The 15755-nt window shown below is 34.3% G+C and overlaps 1 protein-coding gene across 1 annotated transcript; it reads right to left on the bottom strand.

Moving 5' to 3' along the window:
- Window positions 1–13771: 13771 nt before the first annotated feature.
- LOC113272745 (probable polygalacturonase At3g15720) lies at window positions 13772–15128 on the bottom strand. The gene is made up of 6 exons (XM_026522543.1): window positions 14967–15128; window positions 14828–14848; window positions 14468–14678; window positions 14310–14378; window positions 13984–14195; window positions 13772–13873 (listed from the first exon to the last, which is right to left on the bottom strand). Exons 1-6 carry the CDS (start codon window positions 15126–15128, stop codon window positions 13772–13774), a joined length of 777 nt encoding a protein of 258 aa, XP_026378328.1.
- Window positions 15129–15755: the final 627 nt, after the last annotated feature.

The following is a 15755-nucleotide window of genomic DNA, read 5'->3' on the forward strand; positions in this document are numbered from 1 at the left end:
AAGTATGCAGAATCCGGCATGGTTCAAGAGGCGTAAGGAACGCGACACCTTAATCAGTGTGAGATTGGTTATGGCTCAACTACATTCCAGTCTGAAGTTAACTTGTAGTAGGATAGAGTCTGTAGCAGCTTAATACAGTATGGTATTCAAATTTGGACTAGGTCCCGGGGTTTTTCTGCATTTGCGGTTTCCTCATTAACAAAATTTCTGGTGTCTGTGTTATTTCTTTTCCGCATTATATATTTATATAATTGAAATATCATAGGTTGTGCGTACTTCAATCAATTATATAATCCAACCTTTGGTTTTTGATATAAATTGATTGACATTTGAACCTTGGTCTTTGACCGTTCAAGTTATTTTTCTTATTGATCCGGCTCACAGATTCCTATCCGTTCAATTGCAGGTTGATTTGAGAAATTGAGATATAACTCTTGGATGTATTTTCCTTGATTGAGTCTTACTGCCTAGTTGATTCTCTTGGAAATATATTGGAGTTAGTCCATACAGATGTCGAATCGAAATATTGGGTGTGGTTGTTAGACCCTGCTTTTTCACTAAACTCTTCTCAAACACTTCTACACAGTTCAACACTAAGAAGAAAACCTAGACACAAAAACAAGAGACGTCCATAATCTTCATCTTTCAATCTCTATTCCAATTTTAGCCTAAATTTATGAATGAATTAATTTAAAGAAGGTATGTAACTCACCGGTATTAGTTTTGATGTTACAACTAATTTTTCAAGGGTTTTGTATAATTAATTTTTGTTATAGTATTTTTCTAATTAGGTTTGTAGGAATGTAATTGAGGATTAAAGTTATGATTCTGGTACTTTTTAATTAGGGTTTAAAGAATGTGTTTAATTTTTAGCTAGGTTTTTGAAGTTGTGAATTAGGATTTAAAGGATTAATTTTGAATTGGGATTCACTAATTGGAGTTGGGTTTTGGATAATTTTATGTGTCTAGAGATGGATATGTTTGTTGTACATGTAGAAGGCCTAATATGTGTATGTAAATTGAGTTAAAACAATAGAGATGGATATGTTTGTTGTACAAAATCTAATTTGTGTGTATGGATGTTTTTGAAATTATGTGATTTTGAATTATGAATGTATATGAATTTATGGAACAATGTATGTTTATGGAGTTGTATAATATTGTTGATTATTTGATTATATGTAGACTTTGTTATGGATGGAATTTGAATTTTGTAGGATTGAATAGAGTTGATTACTCGATTTAGAGGATTACTCTTTTAACTTGGCAATTAGTATATATATTGAAGTTATGAATGTTTGTAGAGTTGATTTGTTTAGATGATTACTCTTTTAATGATGAGATTTGTATTTTTGTGGATTTACGAATGTTCGTAGAGTTGATTTGTTTAGATGATTACTCTTTTAATTATGAAATTTGTATTTTTGTGAATTTATGAATGTTTGCAGAGTTTATCGTTTGCACATATGAGTAACCGGCCTATGGCGAGATTCGGTCGTCGACAAAAGGCCAACAAGAAACCTAAAGTTGTTGCGGAGCCTGATATAGTCTTTGTGGAGGTCTATCTTTTCGGGTTTGGTAAGTATCATGTAATAGAATATGGAAATAAACAGAGATCGACGGATATTACATATACACAAGATCAAAATTTCAGTTATCATCATCGTGGTTCTGTCGTCTGGTCATTGGGCACTACAAGGACGTTACAAAGCACAATCCTAGAGTTCAATATATAATTGAAAAGCAGGATGGAAAAGTTTTTTGACCATGGACATAGAAGAATCTTGTCAACCGTTGATTGATTATCTTGTTGAGCATTTTTGGGATACAACGAACACTTTTCATTTTCCCTTTGGTGAAATGGGATTCACACTACGTGATTGGGTCATGTTGACAGGATTGAGTATTGGTGTTGGGGTTGATGTACCTTATAACCCACTGGAATACAAATTTGATTATGTTCGTGAGAAATTTTTCCCAGAGTTGAAAGATCCATAAGTTCTTAAAAGAGAAGAAAAAGGACAAGAATGGGTTTCAGATGCAATAACAGTTACATTTTAAGCACATATTTCAATGTAGATACAATGGTAGCGGCTAACGATGATAACATACTTGCTGAATGAGTTGCAAGAGCCTTTTTCATGTATGTTTTAGGGTAATTTTTCTTTTCTAATGCCAAGAACTATATTGATGTCGGATGGTTAGATTCTTTCGAGGATCTTAATGCAGTTGGCACCTAGTGGTGCTGTTTTTTCAAAATTATATTCGGCACTCGGCGCATGTGGTAAGAGACAAAAGGCAGTAAGAGGGACCTTCCAAATATTAGAGGTACATTTTCCTCCTACTTCTACTATCTTTAAATGTTTATTTTTTTGGTGATTGATTTTTGGTTGGTTGTTATGACTGAGTAGCTTTTGGGGTACGAATATCTGGGCATATGTCGACCAGATATCAAAAAAGGTAATGAACATAGATTGCCTAGAAGTTCTCGGTGAAAGGTGAAGAAGAAAACATTTGATACTGTTCGCATAAGGAGTCGACTAAATCAACTGACTGTAGACCAAGTGACATGGGAACCGCGGGAATCCTTCAAAATGTCCTTGACACCGACGAACGACGGAAGGATGCGAAGCTCTCGGACTCGCTGGATATATTTTCTGGGAATGGCACTATGAGTTAAAAATTTATTTTTATGTCACCATTATCATATATTAACACTGACATTTATTTTCTGATAGTTATTTTTTTTATATAATTTTGATGATAACATACTTATGACATGCATATTCCCTGGGACATGTACCTATTGAGACGTTTACTTATAAATTGTTCAACATGAGTTTTAAATGGGAGAACGGTGTTGGAGGAAAAACCATCCTAATTTTGGAATTTCCGTAAACCCTCCCCTTCGTATGAGGAACATAAATGATGATGAAGCAACAAATTTTAAATATGGTGGTTGGATCAATGCAATGACCAGTGTGAAAGTTGTTTTGTATGACGTATATATACAATATTGGTGACAGGTAATTATTGACTAATCCTGATTGGGAGGTAGAAGCATATGGTATGTTGGTGACCTTAATAAGCACATGCTTGAAAAACTTGTTGAACATGTTCCCATTCCACCTCAACATCAATTATCATACGTAAGTTGCATCAAACTTTTTTTTTTTAATGTAAATTTTGCTAATGTAATTTATTATTTGCTAACAGGCTGAAGCTTATGAATTTTTTCAACAACAAACCGATTTTAATCAAAAATTTTGCAAATTTACATTAGATTAAACGAAGGATAGGTCATATGCTCTTATGGTGAAAGATGGAGAAAAAACAGATACTACAAAAAAAAACCCGCATTTTGGAGGTGCAAGTATCACAATATCAAATGCAAAAATCACCCCGGACTTCCCTTGGATACATTAGATTTTTTTAAAATATGTCACATCACATTTGGCGTCAAATAGGCCAAGGTTCAACATCAACCGCATCGTAAGTTAATCTCCCGCCGAGAATGCCAAATCCTTTTATCCTACCGCGACATGTGCCATTGAATCAAGATTTATATGGTATGAATGGATAATTTTGTATGACTGGCTTATTTTAAATGTAGTTTTTCTGATGGCTTGTTTTCTTTGATATGGAATTGTCATTTCAAATGTCAACTTTTTAATATCGTGTCTTTTTTTTGCATGGTATTGTCATTCAAACTATTTTTCTTTTTGCTGTGTGTTTTATTTTCACCGTTCCTTACTCTTTATAATTTTTAAAATACCAAGAATGTATAGTCAAATCAAGACCCCACCACTTACTCTTTTTATATTCATAATGGTTTTGAATTTTCGTTATAAATTGAAGACTCGATCTCTTAATTTATACAAACCAACACAGTTCTTCCTCGTCTGATAATAATGGAATACCATGAGAATACCACTCACTATTCTTCTTCAGTTTCTTTTTCTAATAATAGTTTCCACTCCTCAGATGATTATTCAGTAGCAATTCAGGAAAATAACCTGTCCATCAATTTGAGAGTCCTTGTTACAGATTCAAACTGGCTTCAAACTCGAACCAAAATACCAAGAAATCGTGATACGAGAGCAGAACTTCTTTGGAAAGACTACTTTTCCCCGAACCCACGCTTTCCATCTAATGTGTTTTATAAAAGATTCGGAATGCGACAACAATTGTTTAACTAAATAGTGGCACGTGTTGCATCCACAATTTTTTTTTTTTCAAAAGCCCTATGCTTGCGGGGTTCTTGGATAAAACCCTCATCAGAAAGTAACAACAACAGTCCGAATGTTAGATTATGGATGTGCGACAGATGCAATAGATGAGTACTTACGCATTGGAGAAACCCCTATTTTGGAAGCTACTCGTAGGTTCTGTAAGACGATTGTCTATTTGAATGTGAAAGAATATTTGCGTGAACCAACTGCAGGTGATGTTGAATTGTTGCTTAAGAAAAACAGAGACAGGGGATTTCCAGGGATGCTGGGTAGTATAGATTGCATGCATTGGAAACAGGTAAATGTACGTCGGCAGAATCAGGGGCTTACACTGCGTATAAAAGGAGAGAAAGTATTGTGTTGAAGGAAGTGGTGTCGTATGATCTCTGGTTTTGGCATGCATTTTTTGGTATTCCCGGCTCAAACAATAATATTAACATGATGAACCGTTCGTATGTTTTTTGAAGTCTTATCAACGGGAAATCACCACTGGGGAACTTTTTGGTAAACGAAAATGCATATGATATAGGATATTATCTCGGTGATAGCATATACCCAGAGATTGCTACAATTGCGATGGCTTTAAAATATCCAAGTACGAGAAAAAGGGAATTTTTTGCTGCGATGCAAGAGGGTGCATGAAAATATGTAGAGTGAGGATTTGGTGTATTGCAACAACAATTTGCAATCATCAAACAACCTGCAACAATATGGAATCCATATGTGCTTGCCTACATCATGAAAACTTGTATTATTCAACACAATATGATAGTCAAGGATGAGCATCTACCCTGTGACTGGCCACATGTATATGAACAACGCGGCAACCCAACACCAGTTAATATACCGAGAGACCATAGTGAGGAACTTTCCCAAATGAGAGAGCAACGTGATGAACTTTCCCAAATGAGAGCTGAGCAACCTGGTCGTGCAATGTGTAACAAATAGACGCATATTCGCTTGCGTGATGACTTGATCGAACGCATATGGGCAGAATATCGATAATTAAGAAGTTGGACACGAGGCTAATAGGTTTAATTATATGAGCTGCTGTTATATACTATTATTAGTTTTAAATTTAATATTTCTGAATGTGTTGCTATTGAAATTGATCCTTGTCATTTTCTTCTTATCCTACTTATGATAATAATAGTTTCATGTCTTTTTCTTATTGTTCTTTTTTTCTTGTTGATACAATTTTCTTATCCCAACGGATTATAATCAATTCTTGTCATTTCAGTTTTTTCTTCATATCATATAAAACTACATAAACCTTCCAGTTTTTTTTTCTAACCACAACAATCCCAGATTGTTGACTCACCAAAGAAGTATGAAACGATTCACTAAAGAATAAGATTTTGGTCTTGTGACAGCATGGATCCATGTTACAACTGATCCACTTTATTCAGAGCAACCTCGTACCGGTTTTGGTCAAATATTTTTGAAATATTCGATACGATAACCGGTAATGAAAATGGTAGAACTAAAAAAATGTTCAAAATAGATTCGATTGCATCAACATGGAGGTGCAAACTTTTATCACGTTTCAGGTTGATGTTAACATACGCGATCGGAGTATGGAGTATGCAGAACGGGTGAGTATTTGTTCAAATCGGATGATTAGAGCTATATTTAAGCTAAACATATCTAACTTATTTTTCTTTAAATTTTCAACAAACTACAGCTCGGTTGGAATATTACCAAGAGACATGCAAGGAATTTGAGCATGAGGAATGCTATGAAATCTTCAAATCAAGTCTTGGGCACTACAATCCTGACGAATGATTAAATTATAATGTTTTATCTTTCGTTTAACTTCTGTACATAAGATGTTAATCAATGATCGGGCACCACAATTTTGAAAAATGATTTTATTTAAATGTATTATCTCTTCTTTATATACTCTTCATAAGATTGTAATTAAGAAATGGTAAGTTGTTTCAAAAAGTATTAAAGTTAATTCAATTCAATGGAAATAAAATAAAAATCCAAAAGGTACATAATAAAACTGCTAATGATAATAATAAATATTAAAGCACGATTTAACTACTAAAACTATTAGTCACTTATTAATCATAATAATTAAGGTTTGAACTAATCCGCATACGCATTAAGCTTGGTTTCTTCTATTCTGCACTGTGTATGCCTTTCGAAGTTCGAAATACTCTTTTTGTATAGGATCCAATTTAGAGACATCCAAAATAACGATGCAAAATTCTTCGTCTGCAACTTTCTTTGCTTGTTTTGACGCATACTCAGCTTGTTTAGTTACAAAATCGGATGCTCGTTATTCCATCTTGAATTTTTATTGTGCTTGGTAATGGAAATTAAAATTTTGTTGTTCTTTAATAATTATTCCCATTATTTCCTCTTGGGTAGTGGATTTTTCTCTCCTTATTTTCTTTAGTCATTTCGCTTCTTTTTTTCCCAACTTACGGAGATATGTGTTCTCTATGTCTCATATATCGGTGTCGTTAATGGACTCGCCTTGATGTTGTCCTTCCCCGTCTTCCCTGTCATTCTCATAATTTTCCTCATCGTGCGTCGTATCGAACACAAATGTTGATCGTCGTGAATACTTTATATTTTCTAACATAATTGGGTAGCACTTCGTGCTTAAATTTTTTGTTGTCATTGCATCCCGTGAACCGGTTCCTTACTTCTTCAAGCTGTTATTGTTTTTAAAATAAGTTTAATGCATGCGCATCTAAATAATTATTAATAAGGGTTCAAAAGGATAAAAAATATTTACCTTCTTTTTCAGGATCCCATCCAGTATGATATTCTCTTTCCACTTCTGCCTCTTTTGCAAAAAAGAGCTCCACATCTTTACTTATTCCTTGAAATCGTTTTTGAATGGAGGTCCAAGTGCGCTTTGGTTTTTTAGGTAATTGACGTTACATCTCATGTTTGATGCGACTCCACAACGCCGCTTCTGATTGATCGGCTCCAACGTTATCATTTTGAGATATTGATAAATGAATTTTACACATCATTACGTCTTCGATTACTAAAAAATTTGGACCTCGTGGTACTCGTGTTGTCATTCTAAACAATTTCAATGAAGAAACTCTAAAATATTTGAAAGACGAAATGGTACCGTGATTGTTGTTGTTATGATATATGATTGAATTAGTAGTCGTGAGGAAATGGTAAAGGAATTCATATGTATATATAGGTATACGAAAGAAAGATAGTCGTCATAATTAAACGTTCGAAAAAAAATTTCAGAACAGCCACTAAATCATCGACAGTCGAAAATTATTAACCAGAGGTATAAACTCCGCTCAAACCAGGCAGCCAGGCGTAAGTGTAAAATTCATTTGATGTGGGGCAAACGTATTACATATGCCTGACGGGGCGTCAATATAATGTTCGCCTGACTTGAACGAACATAAAATTTTCGCCTACCGCCGGGCGAACTTTATATTCACACCCCATCAGGCGAGGTTTACACAATTGCCTCACTCAAACGTAGTTTTAATATGCGCCTCACTCCAAACGGACATAATACATGCGCCTGGTATCGAACGTACTTTTAACCTCCGCTCGACCAAATATAGTTTCAGTCCGGATTTCATACCAAATATACTCTGAATTTTGGTTTTACTCCACATATTTGGTTTTTACTCCTTACATTGTGATTGGTTTTTGGACCAAATTTTGGTTTTTACTCGTCCAATGTGGATGCTCTTAGCCAAAATCTAGTTCCATATAACTGTGAGTATCCCCCAATTTGTGGAGGTATCCCCTAATTATAAGGGTAGTCTACGATATCGTATGATCTCCTTAATATTTTGACTTTGTCAAAGTGGACTAAAATTTTGAAATAGAGGGAATATAGGATACTGAGAGTTCCGTTGGGTGAAGTCGTGGCACATATATATGTATAGATATGTCTCTCGTACAGATGCAATTTTACAAGTTTTACCCTTGTCAAAATACCACCATCACCATATTCAACACTTAATCACATATCATGTTTAAGATTATATCTCACAGACGAAGAGGTTGTAGTGTACTTACTTTCTCCTTTTATCGTGAGAAAATGCAAGGCTTCTAATGGGGGGTGCCAACTTGCTTGGGGGTGTACCAACCCAAAGGCAAATGGGTTTTGTCCTATATGTAATATGGTACACCCCCAAGCAATTTGGTACCCCCTATTAGCAATCTTGAGAAAATGCACTAAAAAAATAAAAGTAGGTACACTATTTAAAACTGAAAATTTTAAATATGATATCAGATGAAAAGCATATAGAGAAAGGTAGAAAAGGCTAAATCATTGATGTACGATTGGTTCGTTCATGGTGTTGGTTGCTTGTATTTACAAGGATGAATCACTTAGGGGGTGCATTTGATGATTTAATAGATTATACTAAATATTTTTAGAAGAAGGATAATATATATACATCGGGTTATCGGAATATACAAATCAAGATGAATAATGATGAAAACATGGGATTTTGGGGACTATTTCACCCTGGGATTCACCATAGCATTGAGACAATAGGATATTGTTGTTTTACCATTGTTAGAACTCGTCAAGTCGATGTGCTTTAAGGAAATATCAGTACATGGAACTGTTTCACTGCACGCAATAACAACAAACCTTTCTTTATTTCAAGTCCCATACACACGGTTATATCTTTTGGAAATAAAGTCTAACCAAGACTATGACTTAAAGGTGGCGTGAAGACTATATGTACAGAAAGGTGACGTGAAGACTATATGCACAGAAAGGTGACGTGAAGACTATATGCACACAGAATTAAACAAGCAAATACCGTACACTGTTGCTTGACAATCAAGCATTGAAGTTTCTAGAAGGTGTTTTGTTTAGAAATGACTTGAGTTTGAAGTTTACTTAGTTCTAGAAGTTTGTTTATTTTGGTAGTTTGAGTTTGATTAGGTATGTTTTAGTATTTCCTGTTTTGAGAACTCTTGGTGTTATTGAGTTGTATAAATAGGCTGTAAATCCATGAAACAAAGCACACCAGAATTATTAATTAAACTGAGTTTAAGAATTCTCTCTTGTTATGTTCTTTTCGTAAGTCTTTGTATATCAGATATCTACATCTGGTATCAGAGAAATATGATCTTAGGTCTGTGGTTTAATCAAAGAAGAAGAAGATGACTACAAACTTGAGTTCAATCAAGGTTCCAGTTTTTGAAGGAAAGAACTTTGAGCATTGGAGAATACATATGGAGAATATATTTTCATATCAAGAGGTATGGGACATTGTTAATACATGATATGTCGAACCAGCAGCAGGAGCTGAACTTACAACAGCTGAACAAACTACTTTAACACAAAATATAAAAAAGAATTCGAAAGCTACCTATATTCTCCATCAAGGAATTCATCAATCTATCATGTATAAATTTGTGTACATCAAAGAGGTTAAGAGAGCTTGGGACTCTTTAACAAGTTACTATAAAGGTTCTGACAAAGTAAAGAAGGTGAGACTACAAACCCTAAAAATAAAGTATGAATTGTTACAGATGAACTCAACTGAATTGATAGCAGATTTCTTTTTAAAAAACATTGAGTCTTGTTAATGAGATGAAAGCCAATGGAGATACTATCGAAGATACTGCCATTATAGAGAAAATATTGCGTAGCTTACCAGAAAAGTTTGAATCTAAAGTAACATCAATTGAAGAGTGTAATACAATATCTGATTTGAGTACTGATGATGTGTTGGGTTCTTTTCAAGCATATGAGCAAAGAATATTGGAGAAGTCAGCTGTGAAACCAATTGAGGAAGCCTTACAAAGTCAGATAAACTGGAACAATGAAGCAAACTCAAGAAGATATCAAGGAAGAAAATTTGTTGATAGATCTAAAGTCCACTGCTATAACTGTCAACAAATTGGTCACTTTCAAAGTGAATGTCCTGAACCACAGAAAGATGGTTCCTATAACAACAATATTGGAAACTACAACAATAATAAAACTGGAGTTTACAACAACAAAGCTGTAGGTTACAACAACAATTTTGGTGGAGGTTACAACAACAAAGCTGGAGATCATAACAACAAAGATGGTGGATATAAAGCTGATAATAAAGCAAATATTGCAGAAGAACAAGAAACTCTCTTGTTAGCTTGTTACTCAGCAGAAGAACAACCACAAGAGCAATGGTATTTAGACACAGGTTGCAACAATCATATGACTGGAAGGAAAGATTTATTTGCAAATCTTGTTGAGTCTATGAGATCCACTGTAAAATTTGGAAATAACTTAACAGTTCGAGTTATTGGAAAAGGCATGATAGGAATAAGACTCAAGAATGGTGCACAATCTTACATAACTGATGTATTTTATGTACCAAATCGACATCAAAACCTAAGTATGGGTCAGCTTTCATAAAAAGGATTCTCTATGAACATTTACAACGGGGTTTGCATAATTAGAGATAAAAGAAGGAGATTGATTTCTAGAGTTCATATGACTAAGAACAAATTGTTTCCTTTACAGATTCAGCATCAAATAGAGAGATGTTACAACTCTACTATTGATGAAAATTCTTGGTTATGGCATAGAAGAATGGGGCATGTAAATTTTCATAATTTACAAATTCTTTCAAGAAAAGAGATGGTCTCAGGATTACCAACTATTGAATCTCCTGAATCAAGGTGTGAAGATTGCGTTTTTGGGAAACAACATAGAGATCCATTTCCCATTGGCAAAGAAAGAAGAGCTGAGAAATTATTGGAATTGGTACATAGTGATTTTTGTGGACCAATTGAAGTAGAATCTCGTGGTGGAAATAGGTATTTTATTTACTTCATTGATGATCTTAGCAGAAAAGGATGGGTTTATTTATTGAAACAAAAGAATGATGCTTTTTTAGCCTTCAAGAGCTTTAAGGTATATGCTGAAAGACAAAGTGGTAATAGTATAAAGCTACTGAATACACTTTGGTTGATTCTTTCATGCAAGAACATGGAATACAACATCAAATGACTGCAAGATATACACCACAACAAAATGGTGTAGCTGAAAGGAGAAATTGCACCATTATGGAGATGGTACATACAATGAGAAAGGAAAAGAATTTACCTAAAGATTATTGGGCAGAAGCTGTTGATTGTGCTGTCTATGTGCTGAATAGATGTCCAACAAGAAGTGTGATTGATATGACACCGAGGAAGCATGGAGTGGAAGAAAACCCAGTGTGATACATCTTAAGGTATTTGGGTGCATAGCATATGCACACATACCTAAAGAAATACGTATGAAGCTTGATGACAAAAGTGAAAAGTGTATTTTTATTGGTTACAGTAATGCAACCAAAGGCTACAAGTTATTGAATCCAGAAACAGGGAAGTTAGTAATCAACAGAGATGTGATTTTTGAAGAAGAAGCTAAGTGGGAATGGAACAAAGAAGTATCAATAAAAAAGGTTAATGAAACAACATTAGTTGAAGAAGAAAAAGAAAGAATTGAAGATGAAGAAAGAATTGAAGAAGAAGAAGAAGAAAGAATTGGAAATGAAGAAAGAATTGAAGATGAAACAAGAACTGATGGAACAGCACAACAAAATACAAGATCAGTACGTAATCGTAATGTACCTGCTCGACTGAATGATTATGTTATTAACAGAGATGATGAAGAAGATGAAGAAGTGAACTTTGCTTTGTGTGGAGACTGTGATCCATTGTTGTTTGAAGTTGCCTCAAAGAATCAAGGGTGGAGACAAGCTATGGATGTTGAAATAAAAGCAATTGAAAAAGAATAATACATGGAAGCTCACTCCTCTTCTAAAAGGAAAAAAAAGCAATTGGTGTTAAGTGGGTTTATAAGACTAAATATAGACCAAATGGTGAAATAGAGCGTCTTAAAGCAAGACTAGTAGCTAAAGGCTATAAGCAAAAACCTGGAATTGACTATTTTGAAGTGTTTGCACCAGTGGCAAGGTTAGATACTGTTAGAATGATCATTGCCTTAGCAGCACAAAATCAGTGGAAGATTTATCAAATGGATGTAAAATCATCCTTTTTAAATAGAGTGTTAGAAGAGGAAGTCTACATTGAGCAACCAGCTGGGTACATTAAAGAAGGAAAAGAAGATCAAGTTTACAAGTTGAACAAAGCATTGTATGGGTTGAAGCAAGAACCACGTGCTTGGTACACAAGGATTGATACATATTTTCTTGAAAAAGGTTTTGAGAAGTGCCCATATGAACATACTTTGTATGTAAAGACAGATACTCAGGGAAATCAAATTATAGTTTGTCTCTATGTTGATGATCTTATCTTCACATGAAACAATACTAAGATTATTGATGAATTTAGGGAGGCCATGATCAGAGAATTTGAGATGACAGATATGGGTTTAATGACATATTTCCTTGGACTTGAAGTTTTACTGTCTGATAAAGGAATTTTTGTGTCACACAAAGATATGCAAAGACTTTACTGGAACGTTTCAAGATGAGCAACTGCAAAGCAATTAGAACTCCAGTAGAAGAAAGGTTGAAGTTAGAAAAAGGTGGAAGTGGAGTATGTGTTAATCCCACATATTTCAAACAGCTTGTAGGAAGTTTAAGATACTTAACTTCTACAAGACCTGACATAGTTTATGGTGTAGGACTTGTTAGCAGGTTCATGGAAACACCATTTAAATCTCATCTACAAGAATCAAGAAGAATCTTAAAGTATGTAAAAGGAACAATTAATCTGGGAATGTTCTATAGTTCTTCAAGGAATGCAGAATTAGTTGGATACACTGATAGTGATTGGGCTGGTGATACTGAAGAAAGAAAAAACACTTCAGGGTTTGCTTTTCATATAGGATCAGGGTATTTTTCTTGGTCATCAAAGAAGCAACAAAGTTGCATTGTCAACAGCAGAAGCAGAATACATAGCTACAACATCTTGTGCAACTCAAGCTGTGTCGATAAGAAGAATGTTAAGTTCATTGAATCATGAGCAGATGAATCCAACAAGGATTGTATGTGATAACAACTCAGCCATAGCACTCACAAGGAATCATGTTTTTCATGGAAGAAGCAAACACATTTATATAAAATATCATTACATTCGTGATTTAGTTAAGAATGGAGAAGTGATTGTGAGTTTTTGCCCAAGTTCTGAACAAGTAGCAGATATTTTTACAAAATCATTAAAGGGTGACATATTTGAGAATTTACGATAAAGACTTGGAATGACTAGTCGACATAGTCTTGGTTTGAGGAAGGATGTTGGAAATCAAGTCTAACCAAGACTATGACTTAAAGGTGACGTGAAGACTATATGCACAGAAAAGTGACGTGAAGACTATATGCACACAGAATTAAACAAGAAAATACCGTACACTGTTGCTTGACAATCAAGCATTGAAGTTTCTAGAAGGTGTTTTGTTTAGGAATGACTTGAGTTTGAAGTTTACTTAGTTCTAGAAGTTTGTTTATTTTGGTAGTTTGAGTTTGATTAGGTATGTTTTAGTATTTCCTGTTTTGAGAACTCTTGGTGTTATTGAGTTGTATAAATAGGCTGTAAAGCCATGAAACAAAGTACACCAAAATTATTAATTAAACTGAGTTTAAGAATTCTCTCTTATTATGTTCTTTTCGTAAGTCTTTGTATATCAGATATCTACAATATCTCACATTGCTGATTTTCACGGCCAATATCTGAAACACAAATACAAAAATCACCACAAGATGAGGGTGTGAATTTTTAATTTTTAAAACTTTGGATCAGAGTTATACTTATAAACATAACAGCAAGTGCGAATCAGTACCTGATTTTTGCAAGGTTTATCAGAATCGCAATAGAACTGATCAATGATAATTGGATTCCTTGCGCCAATGCATTGAATTTCTTCAAACAGTACATCTCTAATATAACCTTTTCCTCCTTGCCATGTCTTAATTCGAACACCGTTTGTAGTTCCTCTCAATTCAATATTTTTTACCGTAACATGTTCTATTGTTTCTCTCTTTCCATATTTACCTATACTCCCAATGATGTAAAGAAATAACCCCTAGAACGCTATTTGACAATCATCAAAAATGAAATTGAAAGAAAAGATTTACGAGATTGTAATTTGTTACCTTATTCCATGACCAGGTCCACATTTGATGTTGTTGACGTTTATGTGAGAAGTATCAGGCCCTATTGAAATACAATCATCCCCTGCGTGACCAAAACAAAAATGAGAATAAACTAGAAAAATTGAAGGGGATGGAAATTCATTTGAGCAAGGAAAGATTGGGAAATCATACCAGTTGCAATGTGTGAATGTTCAACATAGACATTTGATGACCGTGAGACGTAAATACCATCTGTGTTTGGACTTCCAGGAGGAGCGTGTACTATTTCTACGTTAGAAATGTATACCCAAGTTGACTCAAGAATGAAAATGTGTTTCTTAGGACTGTTTAAGAATTTCAGATTTGAAATATATACATTGTTGGACTGTATTATTTTGATTTCCTGTAAAACGATCAACGCTACATTAATATCTAAAACGCTGGTATAAGATCATGCTATCTTTTCGAAACTCATTTCATGCACCATAATGATCGACCATGAATTCAATGAAGATCGGTAGCAACCATGTTCACTTGCTGACAATCACTCACCGTCCGTTTCTGGCCACATTCCTAGACAAAACGAAGAAGAGAAGAAAATTAGAAAAAACCCAAGATTATCTGCAATGGTGAACTTTTTTTGGTGACTTAAATAAGAAATTTTGTAATTTAAAATTTACTTTGTGGTTACACTTGGAATGTTCCCACCAATTTGAGCCTCTTCCATCAAGCGAACCCGACCCATGGATGAAGAGACCATCGACATGATAAAACAAGATCCAGTTTTCACAAATGCTACTACTATCATGGCACTTCCATTGATTGATATTTTCTGGTGCAATAATTTGTCCATCTATCTGCAGCAAGTTTAGAAACAAAGATTGTAACCAGACTAGACAGGTGCTCTAAAAGGCACTGTAAATTTTTTTTATGAACCATCATTTAGGGCATACATGAAAATTTTGGGGCATATTGAATAAGACAAAAACAGGTTGGAAATAGTGTTTCGAAGGTATCCCTTATCCAACCTATTTTCATGCGAAAATACTCTTGAATGATTAGTGTTAAATTAGTGTTAATTTGATTAATTAATTGTTAATGATTGTAGCTCGCTTAGTGTTAATTTTGGATAATAATTTTATTTATAAAGAGAGTTAGTGAGTCATTTTAGAAAAAGAAGAAGAAGAGGAGTAGAGAAAAAAACTTTTTTTTTTTGAGATATTTGTGATTGTTGATAGATGTGTGATCCAAATTCGAGTGAGGAAGGTGAGTCTTCATCACGTAAACCTAAGAAAATACATATCAATTACGATGGAGATCCGGAGGTGGCTTATTTGTTGGATTATAAAAATGATTTTACCCAAACTCAATCTCAAACTCAACTTTTTTCTCAAGCTCAAGATGATGACTTTTTGGAGCCAAATCCCGTAGATGAGTACATGGACGAGGAACCCAATGCTAATAATACATAGGTATGGTT

The sequence above is a fragment of the Papaver somniferum genome, chromosome 4 (genome assembly GCF_003573695.1).
Source record: "Papaver somniferum cultivar HN1 chromosome 4, ASM357369v1, whole genome shotgun sequence".
Taxonomy (NCBI): domain Eukaryota; kingdom Viridiplantae; phylum Streptophyta; class Magnoliopsida; order Ranunculales; family Papaveraceae; genus Papaver; species Papaver somniferum.